General features: G+C 35.1%; 1 protein-coding gene across 2 annotated transcripts in view; it reads right to left on the bottom strand.

Annotated features, from left to right (window-relative positions):
• Positions 1–17,879, bottom strand: part of NRG1 (neuregulin 1) — a gene marked incomplete at both ends in the record, with an annotated part of 232,437 nt that overhangs the window by 152,256 nt on the left and 62,302 nt on the right. For both annotated transcript variants that reach the window (XM_080710924.1, XM_080710923.1), the window contains 3 exons: positions 3,896–3,946; positions 6,725–6,775; positions 15,567–15,688. In XM_080710924.1, coding sequence (XP_080567050.1) covers positions 3,896–3,946; positions 6,725–6,775; positions 15,567–15,688 — 224 coding nt within the window. The remainder of the gene's footprint in view (positions 1–3,895; positions 3,947–6,724; positions 6,776–15,566; positions 15,689–17,879) is intronic.

The following is a 17,879-nucleotide window of genomic DNA, read 5'->3' as shown; positions in this document are numbered from 1 at the left end:
TGAGACTTAATTGATGTAAAACATCTAGCACACAGTACCTGACATAAAGGAAGCCTTCAGTAACTGCTTGCTATTATTATTTGCAGTATATATTGCTACTTACGACTATTTACCAGAAACATGTCTTTATTTTCCCTCCTGTAGACTTCTGCATTTTGCTTTCTTCACTTGTATATTAAGTTGGGATTGATACAGATTATTTCAGTAAAGTAGTTGGCATAACAATTGCATTCAACAGAATTGTCTTAAAAAGAGGGTCACTGGCAGCTGCCACTTCCAGGATAAGTTATTAAGGTTTGTTCTAAACAATCTATTTCCATTTTTACTGAGTCTGTGAAAAGGACAAGAAAATCTTATTGACTTTTTGAAAGGTCCAAATTCTTCTCCATTCTAAAACCTGTTGCTTACATGTAATAAGACATACTCATAACTGATTACCATATTTTTAGTCATACAGATTTCATTTACAAAAACTAAAACAAAGGAAATAAAGATAATATTATATTATATAATATTGACCTTTATCAGAAGAAATGTAAGAAACATTTTGTGTGTGTGTGGGTCTGAAGATGGAACCAGGGGCATTTGACCTCCGAGCTATACCCCCTGCCCTATTTTTATTTTTTATTTTGAAACATGGTCTCACTAAGTTACGGAGAGTCTCACTAAGTAGCTGAGGCTATCCTTGAACCACAATCCTCCTGTCTCAGCTTCCTGAATGCTGGGATTACAAGCGTGCACCACTATGCCTGGCTATAAGAAACTTTTTAAAATTATCATTAACAACTCTAAAATAAGTGAACTTAGAACACAAAGTTCCGATATCAAAAAAGGTATAATAAAATTTTTCTCACAAAGGGAAATATTAACTTTAAGATTTTATCAATATTTTCAAAATGGCAAGAAAAATAAGTAGAAAGATGGCAAGACTGATAATATTTTTGTAAATGGATTCCTTAAAGCCTTCAGTCTAGAATGTCTTTATTGGTATGTTGAATTAGAAGCCTGCAGTGCACAATTTAGTGGGAGACCCTACCAGGGAAGAGGCTCTGGTCTCAATCCCCAGAATGCAATCAAGAAAAAAATAATATTATATATTATAGATATGCATATTTCTAGCTATTGTTTAATGGCATAAAAATGCTAGTGATAATTCACTTGAGAGAGGATAGAAAATCAGAATGAAAAATACTGATTATAAGAAAATTTACTAAAGTACTAGGATTATTACTTCAGATAAGTAGATGAATAATTTTAATTTTCTTCTTTTTTCTTAATCCAATATGAGGTAAAAAAAAAAAGAGAGAGAGAAAAAAAGAAATTTGGGGTTAGGAAGGTCATGGAAAGCTTTGGAAGCCTGCAAGATACGGGCAGCAGAGATTGACTTCTGGACAGAAGCTTGAACATAAACTGATATAACTAGGAACCCCTAACAATTTACCCAGCAGTGAGCTCTCAAAAGGTAGCGCTGGCAATGAGGAAGTACTTCCTCAGAAGGATGTGTACATTTGTAGCTACAGAGTAGAAAAAGAAGCAGCCTACCTCTTTTCACATTGACCCTAAACCACACAGAACTGTTCTTACACATAAAAAAATTTTGCTGAATCCAAATAACCTCCAAAGGATTTCCAGAATTTACTTAGAAAACATCAGAATGTGGCCCACACAGGCATGAGTACATTACAAAAGCATCATTAACTTTTCAAACACAGGAGTTTACAAGTGTGTTCTCTCTGGCTGAAATAGAGTCAAAAGAAAACCACACACTTTGGGGCTGATTATTGCAGATCCCTGCGAACTTTACCACTTTACTGAGGCCTTTGACCTTTTTATAGAGTTTGAGTTTGAATTTTCAAATCCAGCTGATCATTACTGATGACTCTTAATGTTTCACCTACATTCCTCACTAAATGGTGCTATTTCTTCCTCACACCTCTTCTGTGATGCAGTCTGCATGAGCCTGCCTTGAAATGAGTTGTGTGCCTCATGTTACATACCTTCTTCCAAAGGATTCTAGATCTAGAATTCTGCTACTCTTATATTTTAGATTATAGAGCATACTTTCATGACATTAAAAAATGTATTCACTTATCAATTCGACAATATTTACTGCAAACCTACCATGTACAGAGAGCGATGTATGAAAATGATATGTCGGTATATTCTAACCCAGTGGTACACAAAGCCTTCTTTCAGAGCCCTAAGTCATTATCAAATACCAGGAACTAACTCTGCTGAGAATTAGAGAACGAGTAAGATTTCAAAATTATTTCTCACTCAGTGGTACTAAAATGAATTGAAATGTAAACTGATTCATTTCAGTTCCCTAAAACTCTAGAAAACCAAAAGGAGTTTGTTTCCCATTCCAAACTGCTCAAATGTGCTTACAGACAGCATTGCTCACTCTGTTAATGATAGCATGAAGAGTTCCAATTACAAGAAATTCAGTAACTTTATTCGATGAATCATGCAAGAGATTAATTATTCTCAGAAAAAGCACCAAAAGAAAAGCCTGCTATTTGGTTTTGTAGTAAGTACTTAAGAAAAAGCTCTATGTGGTCCTTTAGTTTTAGTTATATAAAATCTACATAATTATACAAATATTGTTGTAGGTAGGATTAAATGACAAATATTTCAAATTTGCCAGCAGGGATGATCATTTTAGAGAATGTAATGAGGATTCTTAGAACATGGAGAAAGCCAATTTAGTTCTTCCTAACATTTCATTTCATATTTTATCTTCCTAGATTATTGCTATCAATCCTTTTACATGATGCTCCATGAAGATAAAACCCTAAGCATCATGCAGTATCAAATTTTTGTTTTGGTTTGCTTTGGTACTGGGGATAGAACCCAGGGCTTCATGCAGGCTAAGCATGTGCTCTACTAGTGAGTTATACTCCCATCTATGTCATATAGCTATTGTTCTAATTCCACTGACCTGAAAGGAAAGGCTTTTAAGATAAAATTTCATTTTTAAAACAGAATGACAAAGCAACTTAAATTATCAAAAGTCCAGAATTTCTTTGCTATCATTCTCTCCGCAAATTAATAATAATAATAATAACATAATAATAATTATTATTATACATTGACCAGGTTAGAATAAGGTAATTGGAAATTTTTATTTCTTGAAGAGATTATCAAACAAAGATGCTTTAAATAAAGAGTTAAAATAAAAAAGAGAAAGACTATAATTCAAAATTTTATGGTCAAGGCCTTATAAACACCCCTGTAAAATATTAAAATCTAGTATTATGCTATTCTCAACTTATAAGTATCAAAACTACTTTTTACTACTCTACTAATCTCTAAAATTCCCCTGATATCCCACAAAAAAAAATCAATTGTAGAAGTCGATAAGCACAAAACACATTTCACATTAAACAGATAAAAACAAATCTGAGATCTTACCTAGGACTTGGCTTTTAAACATTTTCATAATTAGTCACTAACCATCAAATCTAAATTAAAGGCATCTATATATAGTTTTCTTACTCTGTTGCAGTAGACTTTACATGAAAATTGAGAAGCTGTGGAATAGAGGACCCTCACAGCTTGTATCACACCTCAGTTTCTGAAGGCATTGAGATGAGCTTTAACAAAAGTAAGCTTCAGAAGCTTTGCAAATCAACATTTAGAGGTGCCAGATTCCCTAAAACTGACCCACATGTGATGTCACTTACTATTTGATGTATTTGGAGCAGGGATGAAGAACCTGGTCTATCCCAAGCATAGTAAGGGGTCATTTCTACTCCAAACAGCAGACTGCCCTGTTCCCAAGCTCAGTAACTGTTGCCTCAATAAGGGTAGAGGTATATGTAAACATGCTCATTGGAAGCAGATACTGTCCTGAGTTAAAAATTAGTGAACAAAAATAATTCAGTATACTTACATGAAGAAGTATTTGCTCCTTCTGTTGATACTGATATTTTAATGGGAGACTCTATAAGACATAAAAATGGAATGCTTTATTGATTCATGCTACTTGGACTTGTGTATTAAAATTTTGCCAGGCTGGGGTATCATCTAGAAGTATACTAGAATGTAATGCAGCAGAGAAGCTGAAACACTTTTAACTCAGAGGAAGACAAATGCTGTATTCAAAGACCACAGAGGAATGTTTCTGCTATTTAGACCTAAAGGCTTTTTAAAGATGAAGAAGGTACAAGTCCATCTGCAGAGATATCCCATACACCACTGCTAAATGAACTTCAGAGAAACACCATTCTGAACATACTCGCATAATAGGTGAGAAATATAATTCCTATATGTCTGCTTAATTTTAAGAAAAAATGAAGCCAAGGAGAATAAACTCTATACAAAGAGAAAGCAGTCAATTTGTATGCATACAAACTCAAAAATGAGTGAAAATATTTCTAGGCAACTTGAATTTGCATAGGCATCCTGACCAAACACACTGCTTGCTGAGTGAAGTCCATGCAAAGTCCACTAGAGCTACGACCTATGGATCAAACCAAGCATGCTGAAGAACGAAAGGAAATAGTAGCTGGGGATATGTGGGAGCAAGATTTCCTCGGGTAGGAAGAATAAAGGAAGGAAAACGAGCATTTAAACAAAAAATCATAAAGCATAACTCATGCAGAAAAAAAGCAAGGGACCTAAGAGTTTTTATGAGTAAGAAATGCGAAAAATTTAGTATAAAATAGATTGTTATTCAACATTCAGAAAGTATATCTAAGTCACATATTAGCAAATAACAGTCAATCTAAATTCCTAAGACAAGTACCACATAAATTCAAAAGTTCAGGTTCCTAACACACTCTTAACAAGAGCAAGACAATAAAATCCTTACATTATAGGAATGCCTAAATGAAAAGTAAAGAAATTAAGATGATTCACTAGTTTTATTCTTATGTCCCTCCATCCCTCCACCTCTCCTTCCTTCATTCTTCTCTTAGGAAAAAGCATCCTCTTAAACTCCAGGATCTTCCTATCCATACTACATAAAAACATCTTAGCAATGACACATGAATGTCCTAAATATGTTCAGAGCAATCTAGGACATAGAGCTATCTAGCTTTCATGATTCTCAACAATGGCTTTGAAGGAGAGAGAAAACCCCAACTGAGGTAAGAGAAAGAAGTCTGTGTTAAATTTTATGGCTCTCTACACCCTTAACAAGGTATGGGCCATAATAAAAAAAATCAACAAAACCAAAATATTAATTATAGTAATGAAAACAATATCACAATTGAAGTACCTTCTCTTCTACTTGAGATATATGACTAAACATTTCTAATCGTTCAGTTGTCTCATCTATAAAATAAGAAAAATAATGTCTCATTTCATAATTTTACTGTGATCATCACAGTTATAAATAGTTCTGTAAATTGAAAAGTACTGTGCAAAAGCAAATTATTATTATACCCTGGAAATGACACTTCAAAAATTTGCTTTTAAATAAGAACTGTTTTTTTTATTTTCTAAGGTTATCTTAACTACAAAATTATAGATAATATGAAAAAGTTTTTAAAAATTAAATGTAGAGTCAGGAATGGTGGTGCACCCTTGTAATCCCAGTACTTGGGAGGCTGAGACAAGAGGATCATGCCTTTGCAAGCCAGCCTCAGCTGCTTAGCCAAGTCCTTCACAACTCAGTGAGACCCTGTTTCAAAAAATAAAGAAAGACTAGCCAGGCGCGGTAGCGCACGCTTTTAATCCCCACGCTTGGGAGGCGGAGACAGGAGGATCGCACAGGTTCGAAGCCAGCCACGCTGGCTTAAGAGACCTTGTTTCCAAATAAAAAAGTATAAAAATAGGTCTGGGAGTGTAGTCCGGAGGTAAAAGGGTTTCCAGGAACCTCAGTACCACCAAAATAATAATAATAATGAGAAATAAAGAAAGAAAGACAGACAGACAGACTAAAAAATAGGGATGGGGGTGTACTTGAAGGTACAATGCCCCTGGGTTCTATTTCCAGTACCACACACACAAAAAAAAAAAAACCATAAACAAACAAGCAAAAAGAAAAAAAAAATAGGGCTAGTACTATAGCTCAGAGGTAAAATGCCCCAGGGTTCAATTCCTACTGCTGAAAAAAAAAAAATTAAATGTGCAGTGGAATGAGTAGAATCCTAGAAGATTCATAGGAGAAATCAATGAATTCTGATTAGACATGAATTAGTATAGTTCTAAGTAGCTAATATTTGACCAGACTATATATGCTATCAACAAATACTATGGGCAAAAAAAAAAAAAGGAACAAAACAAATGGGAAAAAAACAACAACAGAAAAATGCAACAGCATTAAAAAAATCAAGCTATAGGCTTTTATTTGATTTATTGAAATACAACTGGTCATTAGAATCCCTAAGGTCAGAGATCAGACACTGACACATCACCTAGGAATATTCTCTTACTCTGATGGGTGAAAGAGTAAAGACAACCAAGAAAAGTACCTATCAAGATATAAGAACTGTGATGTCTCCTTTACTTGTCAAATATCCCCAAGCAGCAACTAAACAAAGATTTTTTTTTTTTTTATCGTGTGTGGTTCTCAGGCTTAAGTTCAGACAAAAAGCAAGAACTTTTTTCTTTTAAGTAAAATCCAAAACGACAGAATGAGGTTGAGGAAAACACTGAAACAGAAAACAGGAGCAGCTGAGGTTTGACTGCAGAAAGGATTCTGATTAGTAAGGAACAGCCAGCAGTTACATCTGCCATTCTGGTTAGTAAAACTCGCCAGGCTTGTTCTCCTTACCTGAAGACACATATGTTCTTTCAGTTGAAGCTGGCATGCCAGTGATGATCTCTGCAAAAAAGAAAAGGTGATAGGATATTATGATGTAAACCAAAGGAGGCTGGGAGCCAGGACCACAGCCTGCCTTCACACTGCAAATGGGTGTTTAGGAAGGAAGTTTTGCAAGGCTTGACAGTCCATGTTTAGCCACACAGAGAGTAAGAAGTGCAAACAGAGACAGTCCAAATAGTTCTTTTTTGGGAAGAAAAAGCATGAGATAAACTGTGCTCAATTAGGAAGAATTCACTGCCCTAGGGGTCAGCAAGGGAACTATGCCAAAAGGCAGCGAGTTCTTACAAAGCAAAATAGAAACAGAGAAAGTAGGAATGTTGAGGCTATAGGATCATAATCTTTAAGTTCTATATTCTTTGAAGATTACATATTTGTTCAAAAACACAAGCAAGCAATATTTCTAGCTGGGAATGGTGAAAAACATCAAGTTCTGGCATGGAACTCTATTTAAAATTGACAATGGTAACTGACATGAGTACTTTATCCTAGAGTAGACCACTAAGGTACTGCTACTGAGGGTATATAGGAAGTAGCCAGTGCTCCCCCCCAAAGGAATGAAAGATGAGCCTGTTCACTCAGGACATACATTATCCAGAGTTGTGCCAGTCTTTCTCAAGACTTTGAACTTGTTTTCTTATTGTCTTCAGGATAGAACAAAAGGTGGTTGCATTTTTTAATTCTGTGTTCAGTCCTTCTAAAACTAGCTTTGATTGTTAGAATCTAATACTTTCAATGAGGTACAGCTGTACAAAGCCTGGAAAGATGTAGAGATGTAATGGTGAATATCATTCAGTCTCCATTAAGAGTATAAGGCTTATCAGATGACTACCTGGCATTTCACAGTCCCTAACCAGGACAAGTCAGATAAGTCAAATCTATTAAGATACTATATACTATATAACTATTACTAGGTCTGACTACAACTCATAAGGAAGATATATATATATATGCTGTTAGGTTATGACTGAGTTAATGTCCTATCAATCATGGAGTTAGACATGCTCATTATCAGCATTATCATCTTTAAATACAGATATGATAATTTGGAGTTTCCATGGTATCTTATCTAGTAGGGAAGAGGAATTGATTTTGGTAGTAGTATTCCTTCAACCTCTGACGTTTCTATAGGGACAAAAAGTTTTGTGGAATTGGAAGAAAAGAAAAAGTCAAGTGAGATCTAGCAGGGATGTTTAAGTATCAGGTTAAATGTAAAGAAGACCAGAAATACACCTTTAGGAACAAGAAATATGTCTTTCTGGTACACATTACGTGTGATATACCTCCTCATCGAGGATTAAGAGGATAAAGTTCTACTTAGCTGTAAAAAAGAACATGTAGGAAAATTAATGGAACCAGAGAATATTATGCTAAGTAAGATCAGCCAGTTTCAAAAAAGTCAAGGGTTGTATGTTTTCTCTCATATGTGGAAGCCAGAGAGAAAGCACAAAGCAGAAGGGGTTTAAAGTAATGTGGAGAGAGCTGTAGAGAGGTGGAAGAGAGTTATGAGAGCGAGATGAAAGTGAGGAAGGAAACAATTCAAATAATACTGCAGCAATATATGAAGGGGTGTGTGTGTGTGTGTGTGTGTGTGTGTGTGTGTGTGTGTGTGTGTTACCAGAGATGGAACCCAGGGCCTTCCAGACTACACTCCCAGACCTATTTTTTATTTTATTTGGAAACAGGGTCTCACTAATTGCTGAGAACCTCGCTAAGCTTTTGAGGCTGACTTAAAACCTGCATTCCTCCTGTCTCAACCCTACAAGTAATAGAATTACAAGTGTGCCACCATGTCCGGCTTTGTATGAAGATTTTACAACCATTCTCATTAACATGTACAAGGAGGGAGAAGGAACTAATGAAATAAGATGTGGCTGTGTGCATGTATGTTTGCATCACATTGAACCTTACTGTGATATTTAATTGCAATGGAGTAATAATTTTTTAAAAAGAGGGTAAACCATTCAAGAACTACATCATCAGGACACCAAAGTTGCTTAAACTAGCTCTTAAACACACTAAAAATGGAACAAAGTAAAAGAAATTTTTTTATGCATGATTATATTACATCCTTGGAACTTTCTCAAGAAACAGAAGCTAAAAAGCTGTTAAAATGGAGATAATGGTTTCTGAAGCAGCTATTAGTAGCTTTTCTGACTTGGGCTATAGAAAATAAAATCATTCTTCTTTGAGAAAATATAAGTGTTGTTGTTGTTGTTATTGTTGTTGTTGTTTTGTCTAAGATTTACAGTGTTTGTCCTTCCCTAGGAATACGTTTTTTCAAAGAAAGTGACCACATTTAGAGGATGCTCCTCATTTTGTCCATCAGAATTCATCAATTACACAACAATCAGACTGGCATTGTGAGCCCAAAGTGCATGACAAGACCTGGGCAGAAGTTCCAATCCCCTCAGATATCAAGGCACTCTTCAAATTTATTTTTGACAAACTAAATAGTTGTCCACTGTGACCTTTCAAGGGGGAGAAAAAGTCAGAGTTTTTGTATTTCTGGCAAAAAAGACCTCAAAATAGAGAAAAGGTTAACCATAATATTTCATTTTTTAATTGCATGCTATATTAAAAATCAATAGAACAGGAAGTTACTACACTGGTGCATCTTCCAGAGACAACTTAAAATAACCTTTCTTTCTAAAATTAGATATTCATCTTGGGAACATTAAAAATATATTTAGTGATGATGGAAGCAATATATTTTTCTCATAATAATTTGGCATATTAAATTTTGTTAATTTATAAAAAATCAATTCATGTGAATTGATTCATTCAGACTCATCAGGAACTGGACACTTTTTTCTGTTGAGCAGCTTATACTTCAAAGAAGAGTAAACATGAAGAATTTGTACTGTTTGCATTCTTTTTAATAAAGTGAATGTGATCTCAAGATAACTTGCAGTGTCCAAAAAAATATCTTCTGGAAAGGAACTTTTTAATTATTAGAGATGCACAACTTGAGATTTCAACATGAGCTTAGCATACCAAACATAAGTATTTAGCAAAATACATATGTATACATACATATAATATACATATATATGAACTATATATAATATAAAATCTCTTCGTTTCAACATTCATTTATGTGAGTTCTTGTTTGCCTAAAATTATAAGTCACTTGTGCATACAAAAATTTGATATAGTGATTTTTTAAAAGATTGATAAAGTAGGCATGGCTTTTTTATTGCCAATAGTCAAGGTGACTTTAAGATGATCTTTGAATTCTGAATTCTTCTTGCTTTAATAAGCACCTACTCTAAAGAAACTGAAACATTTTGAAATTAACAAATGGTGTAAAAACAGGATGAGTATTATGCAGTGCTTCCCTTCTTCTTTTCATACTGTTCTTGCTTACTAGCCATCATAGGCCTCCTACATAATACAGCATATATGGAAATTGCAGTACAAATGATAAAACCTTATTTTACATGCTTTTCAAAAGTATAACTTACAGCTTGTTCATCAGTATCATGAAAACATTGTCAGTTTAGGGGAGGAGGTAAGTCTAAGCCTATTAAATACATAAGCCAAAACTTTTATAGCACTGATAATACATTAATCAAATGCTAGAAAAATGGCATTTTTCTACTCTTCTAAAATTAAACAGCTCTTTTATTGCTATGAGCCAAATAAGTCCTATGGGATCCCAAATCTCACTAAGATTATTTTCTAGACTAAAAAAGAAAACTTAGGAGAAGACATGATTGATTAGTTGTATATTCTCAGGTGTTAATCTTTGAAAAGGCAGCATTACTTAATTAATTTAAAAGTCAGTTAGTTCTATTATTTTTTTCTCTATTCTAATACCCAGGAGTTCTAACAGAGCTTGTTATCTAAGAATTAATTGCTAAATTAAGGTTTCCTATACAAAGACCAAGCCAGATAAACTACAAATAAAAATGACATACAGTGTATGAGCTGTGAAGGCAATGAGGCCTTTTTGATTTGTCAAATACAAATTCATAAAAGAAAACTACTTGTATCCCACCACATAATGATATTCTTCTCTATGTGAAAACTTGATGTTTGCACCAATAAAATCATGTTTAAAAAACTTGACGTTAGACTTTAATAGCCCTAGAAGCAACAAGCAGGTGCCATAGGTTTGTATATGTCTACATTTGGCAGAGTTTTTACAATTCCAAATAGAGGTTGAAAGGCATTGAAAAGAGCAGAAGACATCTACATTTCTAAAATGTATTTTAACAAAATGATCCACTATGTGTATATTCTTTTCTAAATGCTTGAAACAGTGGATGTATGGTCACTATTTCACTTGGGCACATAATAGTTCACAGAGAATTTCTTATAATATTGATAATTTCATTTAGATATAGTTGGTAACCTATGTAGCTATAAGCAATAAACTTCAGTGCAAAAAATTAATGAACTCAACTAATTCGATTCTAATAATTAGTAGAGTTGTCTTAATGGGATTAAACACAATGCCCAAAACAAGGTCATCTAGGGAGAAAGAAAATATCCTGTCATGAGTGCCTCCCCACACTCCTTCACCTGTCTTAGAATCCTGTATTAAACAACATTCTAACCAACTTAGCATAACAAAAGTTACTGTTTGAGAATTTAATTAATCACAAAAAAAACCTTTGTATAAGAAGGAATAAGAGCCGCACATGCTTGTAATCCCTCCGCTTGGGAGGTGAAGACAGGAAGATCGCGCAGGTTTGAAGCCAGCCGCGCTGGCTTAAGAGACCCTGTTTCCAAATTTAAAAAAGTATAAAATAGGTCTGGGAGTGTAGCCCAGAGGTAGAAGGACTTCCAGGAACCTCAGTACCACCAAAAGAAGAAGGAGGAGGAGGAGGAGGAGGAGGAGGAGGAGGAGGAGGAGGAGGAGGAGGAGGAGGAGGAAAGATTATTAGATTCTAGCACATACTAGGATCATTCATCAAGGAGACCTGTATGAAAACCGTTAAATCACAGCCATGTACTTTTGGTTGAAATATGGGATAGATGAATGAGAAAATGCAAAGTAAAGTGACCTAGATTTTGTAGAACATATATGTTAAAATCTCAAGAGGAGTTCTACATAATATAATATTTTGAGAACTTGCTTTTATTTTAAAGACTTTTCCCCTCAAAGACACCCCAAATAAACTAGAAATTCTTGAAAATTTATCATCTCAATTCAAAAGCAAATTTGTATTTAAGAAGGGATAGTCTAGCCTGGCATAGTGATGCATGCTTTTAATCCCAGTACTTGGGAGGCTGAGACAGGAGGATTGCGGGTTCATGGAGAGCCTCAGCTACTTAATGAGGCCCTCTGTAACTTAGTGAAACCTTTTCCAAAATAAAGAATAAAAAATAGGGCTAGAGTGTACTCAAAGGTAAAATGTCCCTGGGTTCAACCCCTAGCACTGCAAAAAGAAGAAGAAGAAGAAGAAGAAGAAGAAGAAGAAGAAGAAGAAGAAGAAGAAGAAGAAGAAGAAGAAGAAGAAGAAAAAGAAGAAGAAGAGACAGTCTGATTGCTGATTATGTGGCAATTTATAGTCACAGTAGAAAGTGCCCTTCTCCTCTCTTTTAAAGCATTTCTGTTCAACTTTTGCCCAGACTCCTAGGAAGGCAGGGTTGTGCCAACACAAAGATAGTTATCTGAATCCCAGAGAGCCCAGGACCCAGCTGAGAATTCTTTGATAATCAGCCTAAAACTAAACATAGCAAATTCATAGATAGTGTGAAGGCGGTGAGGGATCAGGGCAATTACACATCTCACTTTCAGTTGCACTCTAACTATGCCCCTGAGGTGTAGGGAAAACAGGCTGACTCCTGACACGTGCAGTGTCCTGGCCTGGGCAATCATGCACCTGCCAAGCCATAGGCCCTGGTCAGCAGCATGCTCTACCCTAGCCTCTGAAGAGAGGCTATTTCTAAGCACCAACATTCCCAGTTTTGTCCTCCCTGGTTGAGCCGCAGGAGACATGTGGCTAGGTAGGTGCTTTGTAAGTTCTCTGCGTCTTCTGGTGCACAGTGGCACAATAAGCCCTGCTCATCAGATTGTTGAAATGGAAAATTTGATTGAGGCATCAAGGAAGCCATCAAAAGGCAAGAGTTAACACTGGAAGAAGTCCTTAAAGAGAGCCGTGGAGAAGAGTGAAAGCAAGAATAGTGAGAAAGTATAAAAAACACAGAAAACGGTAAGTATTGAGGCACATTAAAGGTAGAGACACTAGAGAGAAGAGTTATAAATCCTCATTGCTTCAATTCTTAGAGATGCTTAGGTACAGTTCCATCGCTAAAACCCAGTTAAAATGAAGCTGTGCCTTTTCCCCATAGAACGTTTCCCTGCATGGGCCTCACACCATCCCTTCAGCTCTGACGTGAACAGGTAAACTATTATCCTTTACTATTTGTACACACATTTAGATGAAAAAGAGTTAACTGCTGTGTATTAGGAATTGAAGAAACCTGGGTTTGTGTCTCATTTTACAAATATATTTGTGATCCTTAAAGAGTCTGTTTTCTATTCTAAGTCTGATATTTCTTTTTAAATACAATGAAAAGATGATCAATTTCTAACAATCCAAAGAGAAAATAAAAACAAAACCATTTTCCAATGGCATTGAGATGCTTTGTTCTCCTAATTCAGATGCTTTAAGTAAGTCAATAAGAATGCATTCCTCAAATAATTTTAGTAGTCTGGAAACAATCGCTTACAATATTCCATGAACTTCTTTTTATTTTTATCAGGTGAAAGATTAATTATCAAAACACCTCTTCTTCCATTACTCTACACTAAAACTCTTTAATACTACATATTCAAATTTGAGTACTAGACCAAGCCTTTAATGAATTATTATGGAAAAATAAATTGGATGTTTCTTTTATGTAAGAAATGTGAAAGGCCATACCATGAAAAACTTAGCACCCCAAAATTAATTTTTAAAAGGACACTTATGATGTTTTTAACCAGGAATAATGGTAAGCAATTCACTGCTTAATCCTATAAATCAAAAGTTACGGAATAATCAGTATAATTCTACTATAAGCACCCAGTGAGACCATAACACTAATTATAATTTTATTTTTCTGGGACTTTAAGCAAATCCAATCCAAGTGTCAAAATAATAATTCAATAGGAGACATACTGAATCAAGCTTCAAAATGTGGGTTAAAAGAAAGTAAATAATAATCTACTCAAATTAAAATTAAAATTTGTATTTAATGTAGCATCATATAAAATTCCACATGGGTAAAATAATGCTAGCAAAATACTATCACTTAACATAAAACCTATATTGATTAGAAAGTAAAGTTGTGCTAGATATTTGCTCTTATACATTGTATATGGCTTTTATAATTTAATTATCATAACCACAGTTCCTAAAGTTAGTAATGGAAACTACTTTTCACCAGTCTCCTTTGGTCTCAGTAGAGGTAGATACTTAAAATTAAAGCAACAGCCTTTGATTACACTGCTACAGAGTAGTTCTGTGGGAAGTCCAGAGAGAACTTCATATTAACCTGGACGTTCCCAACTCTGTTCCATATTTTGTATCAATCCTTTCTTCCTATTCTATTACATCACATCTGGATCAAGTGACAGAAGCTATATCAGTCTCCTACAGGGGTAACCAATAGAATTTTGTATTCTTCCCATGCTAACCTGGCCTGTTCACCTCATCATTTTAATATCCACGTCTTTGCAATGAATACTTTTTCTCATGCCCTACAAAGAAGCAATGCTTGGTTTTGTAAAAGATGACATCTTTTAAGAGCAATTATTAACTGACATCATTTAAAAAAATAAGAGTTTTGAAACAGCATTTGATTATTCCAAGAGATGTAAAAGAGTGTTGCTAGGGCATCATCAGCTCCTAAAAATGACTCTATCAAATTGTGGAATGTTGGATTTTAAGAAACAAAAAGTTGCTGGCTATAGTTCCTTTACTTTGCTAGGGTAATTGGAAGACCTGACAGAGGGGAAGTGGCAATTTCTATCTCTAAGTCATTCACTTATTCAACAAACATTCTCTGACACTGTTCTAAGCAAAGCTGAATCAGAAGCCTAGACATAGAAGAAAATTTATTATTTCTAAGATCTTCCTAAATTCATAATAGGCCTTAAAAATTAATAGGCCTAATTTGTTACAACCCAGAGACAGATGAAATCACTTAAAAATATGTATAAAAACAAAAAAATTGCCAGAGCTATATTAGTTATGTGTGTGTACATATATGTGTATTATGTATACATTAATAAGTTCCAGAGAAAAGACTCAGGAATGGTTCATTTCCAGAAGTGAGTTCTCCACATGAATATATATATATATATTTTTTTTAATATATAATACAGGCATATTTATACATATATATGTATATTAATGTAATACACATATATTCTCTGTATGTATACATATATAATTGTATATATAAGCAACTATGCATACATATATATATATATATATATAAATATATGACATTATTCTATTATAAACATATGACTTATAAATAGGTCCTATAACTATATGACCTTATTCTATTTTAGATGGAGGCAAAGTCTTGACTGCCCTTCCTAACCAACTTAAAGCAGGAAGTGAATCTCTTTCTCTTAGCAATCCATCCTGTCTCTTCCATTCATAACCTTATTCAGTAAAGAGCTTAATAGAAGAGACACGAGATACTTGGAAGGTTTGGTTTTCTTTCCATATCTTGTATTTGGTCACAGTGAAATTGAACCCACCAATTTATCCTGCATCTTACCACATATACAGATTACTCTGCGTACAGACTGGGGAGGTAGAATACAGCAGGTATCTCTTACCATTTGAGTCAACAATGGTGATATTGGCAGAGGCACTGTCATTTCCTAATTTGCTGGTCACTTTGCACATATATTCTCCAGAATCAGCCAGTGATGCTTTGTTAATACGCAGTTCTGACTTCCTACAAAATCAGAACCAAAATGGTGTAAGTATAGGTCACAGAAATATAAAAAACATCAAAACACATAATTTTATAGTTTCAGAGTTCTCAAAGTCCCCCTCCACATACTTTGTTAAAACAGAGATTGAAGCCGGGAATGGTGGCGCACACTTGTAATCTCTGAGCTTGGGAGGTTGAGACAGGAGGATTGCGCAGGTTCGGAAGCCAGCCTCACCTATTTAGTGAGGCTCTCAGCAACTTAGCAAGACCCTGTTTCTAAATAAAATATAAAATAGGGATGGGAGTGTAGCTCGGAGGTAGAAGGACCCTGGGTTCCATCCCCAGTACCACCAAAAAAAAAAAAAAAAATAGAGTTTGAGATCACAGCAATTTGATTGCATGACTTACACATAATAAAATTGAGATACATCACATTTAAGTTTTACCGTGCACTTAATCTTCATTTTATCACATGCATCAGCAATTTAAAGAAGGTCTTATCTAAGTTTTCTCTTTACTCCTCTATTACCACCTTTAACCATATTATGCTTTAGAATAAACTCAATTGGTAAATATTCTTTCTTCTCTTCATCTAAATATCTCCAGCTGCTTAGTTAAGAGTATAAGATCACTTCTTACAAGAAAGTAAGGACAGACTGAATGAAGACTATAATAGATAAAAAATATCCTATACTTCTCAGAAGATAAACAACAGGAATAATGTTAATTTTGAGTGAAGAGGATTTCTCATTTCCAGAAGAAAGGGAATTTGTCTTTCCTTCTTCTCCTTGCTAGGAGCATAGTACCACATGAATAGTTCTTAATACTGAAATAAATATTCATGCAGCAATAGCTCATATTCTTATAAAGCTCTAAATATTAAATCAATATCCACCATTTTTGAATATGGACAGCACTGTGATTTGCATTGGTCTGCTTCACTATTGCACATAACTTGTAATTTAAGCAGTCTCCAAGATTAAAACTTAAAAATACATGGACTGGCTCCGAGCATACAAAAGCCTTTCTAAAGCATCTGAAGCATCATTCTGTGCCTAGCCTGATAACTGTGACTGCCCAAGCTGCCCAGAGGAGGACAGCAGGAAAAAAGGAAAGCAGAAAGGAGGGCCAGCAACTTTTCTGGTTGCTTTTATACTTAGCCAGTTTTTGAGCAACGTTTTTCTGGTGTTTTTGTCATATGACACTATTAATGAAGTCTGATTATTTATTCCAAATTTAATTCCTCCTCTCCAGTCTATCAGATTGAACCACCCCAAAGCCCATATCTAAGTTTTGTGGTCTTCCACCTTTAAACTTTATGTGGAGTCATTCCTACAAGGGAGTGCTGCATTTACTTTATTTTTATTATTTTTTTATTTTTTTGCTGTACGGGGGATGGAACCCAGGGTCATTGTATGTCCCAGCTACACCTACAGTTCTATTTTTTTTGTCTTTTTCATTTTTGGAAATATGGTCTCACTGAGTTGCGAAGGGCCTCACTTAATAGCTGAGGCTGTCAGTGAACAACGATCCTCTGGTCTCAACTCCCAAATGCTGGGATTACAAGCATGTGCCACCACCAGGCCTGGCTGCATTTATTTTTTGAGAGGCAGGAAGGGAGTTTTTACTGGGGATTGAACTCAGGAGCAAGTCACCATTTCTATTTTATTTTGAAACAGGATCTCACTAAGTTAAGGACCTTACTAAGTTGCTGAGGCTGATCTCACGCCTGAAATCCTCCTGTCTCAGCCTCCCAAATACTGGAATTAGAGGTATGCCACCATACCCTTGTGGAACGCTGCATTTCTATCCATCAAAATCTTAGTTGAAATTCAAGACCCATTTCCATCATCAGGCCTTTGAGGATTATGTAGCTGGAGCTGCCTTCTTCCTTATTTAGATTCTGATAGTCCTGAGCTCCTCTCACCTGAGTCTCTTTATTAGAGTCGTTTGGTAGGTCTCAATGCTGGACTCACCACATACTCTTCACAAGGAGGTGTCTGTAACTTAAACTTACTGGCATCCTAATAGAACACAGCACTGTTTAGCCTTGGTATATCCTCAAAGATTATTAAATGATGTGTGAATAAATGAAGAAACTGTCTCCCTATTTCATCTTAAGCATTGAGAAAGGCACCAGAAAAGGAAGATGCAACATTAAAAGGCAGAGACAATTTTAGCTGGTCCAGACCAAGAAGCAATGATCAAGCCA

This window comes from Muscardinus avellanarius (assembly GCF_963383645.1).
Source record: "Muscardinus avellanarius genome assembly, chromosome: 14".
In the NCBI taxonomy this organism is placed as follows: domain Eukaryota; kingdom Metazoa; phylum Chordata; class Mammalia; order Rodentia; family Gliridae; genus Muscardinus; species Muscardinus avellanarius.
Note: the sequence above shows the minus strand (reverse complement) of the source record. Positions and strands in the feature narration are given on the sequence as shown.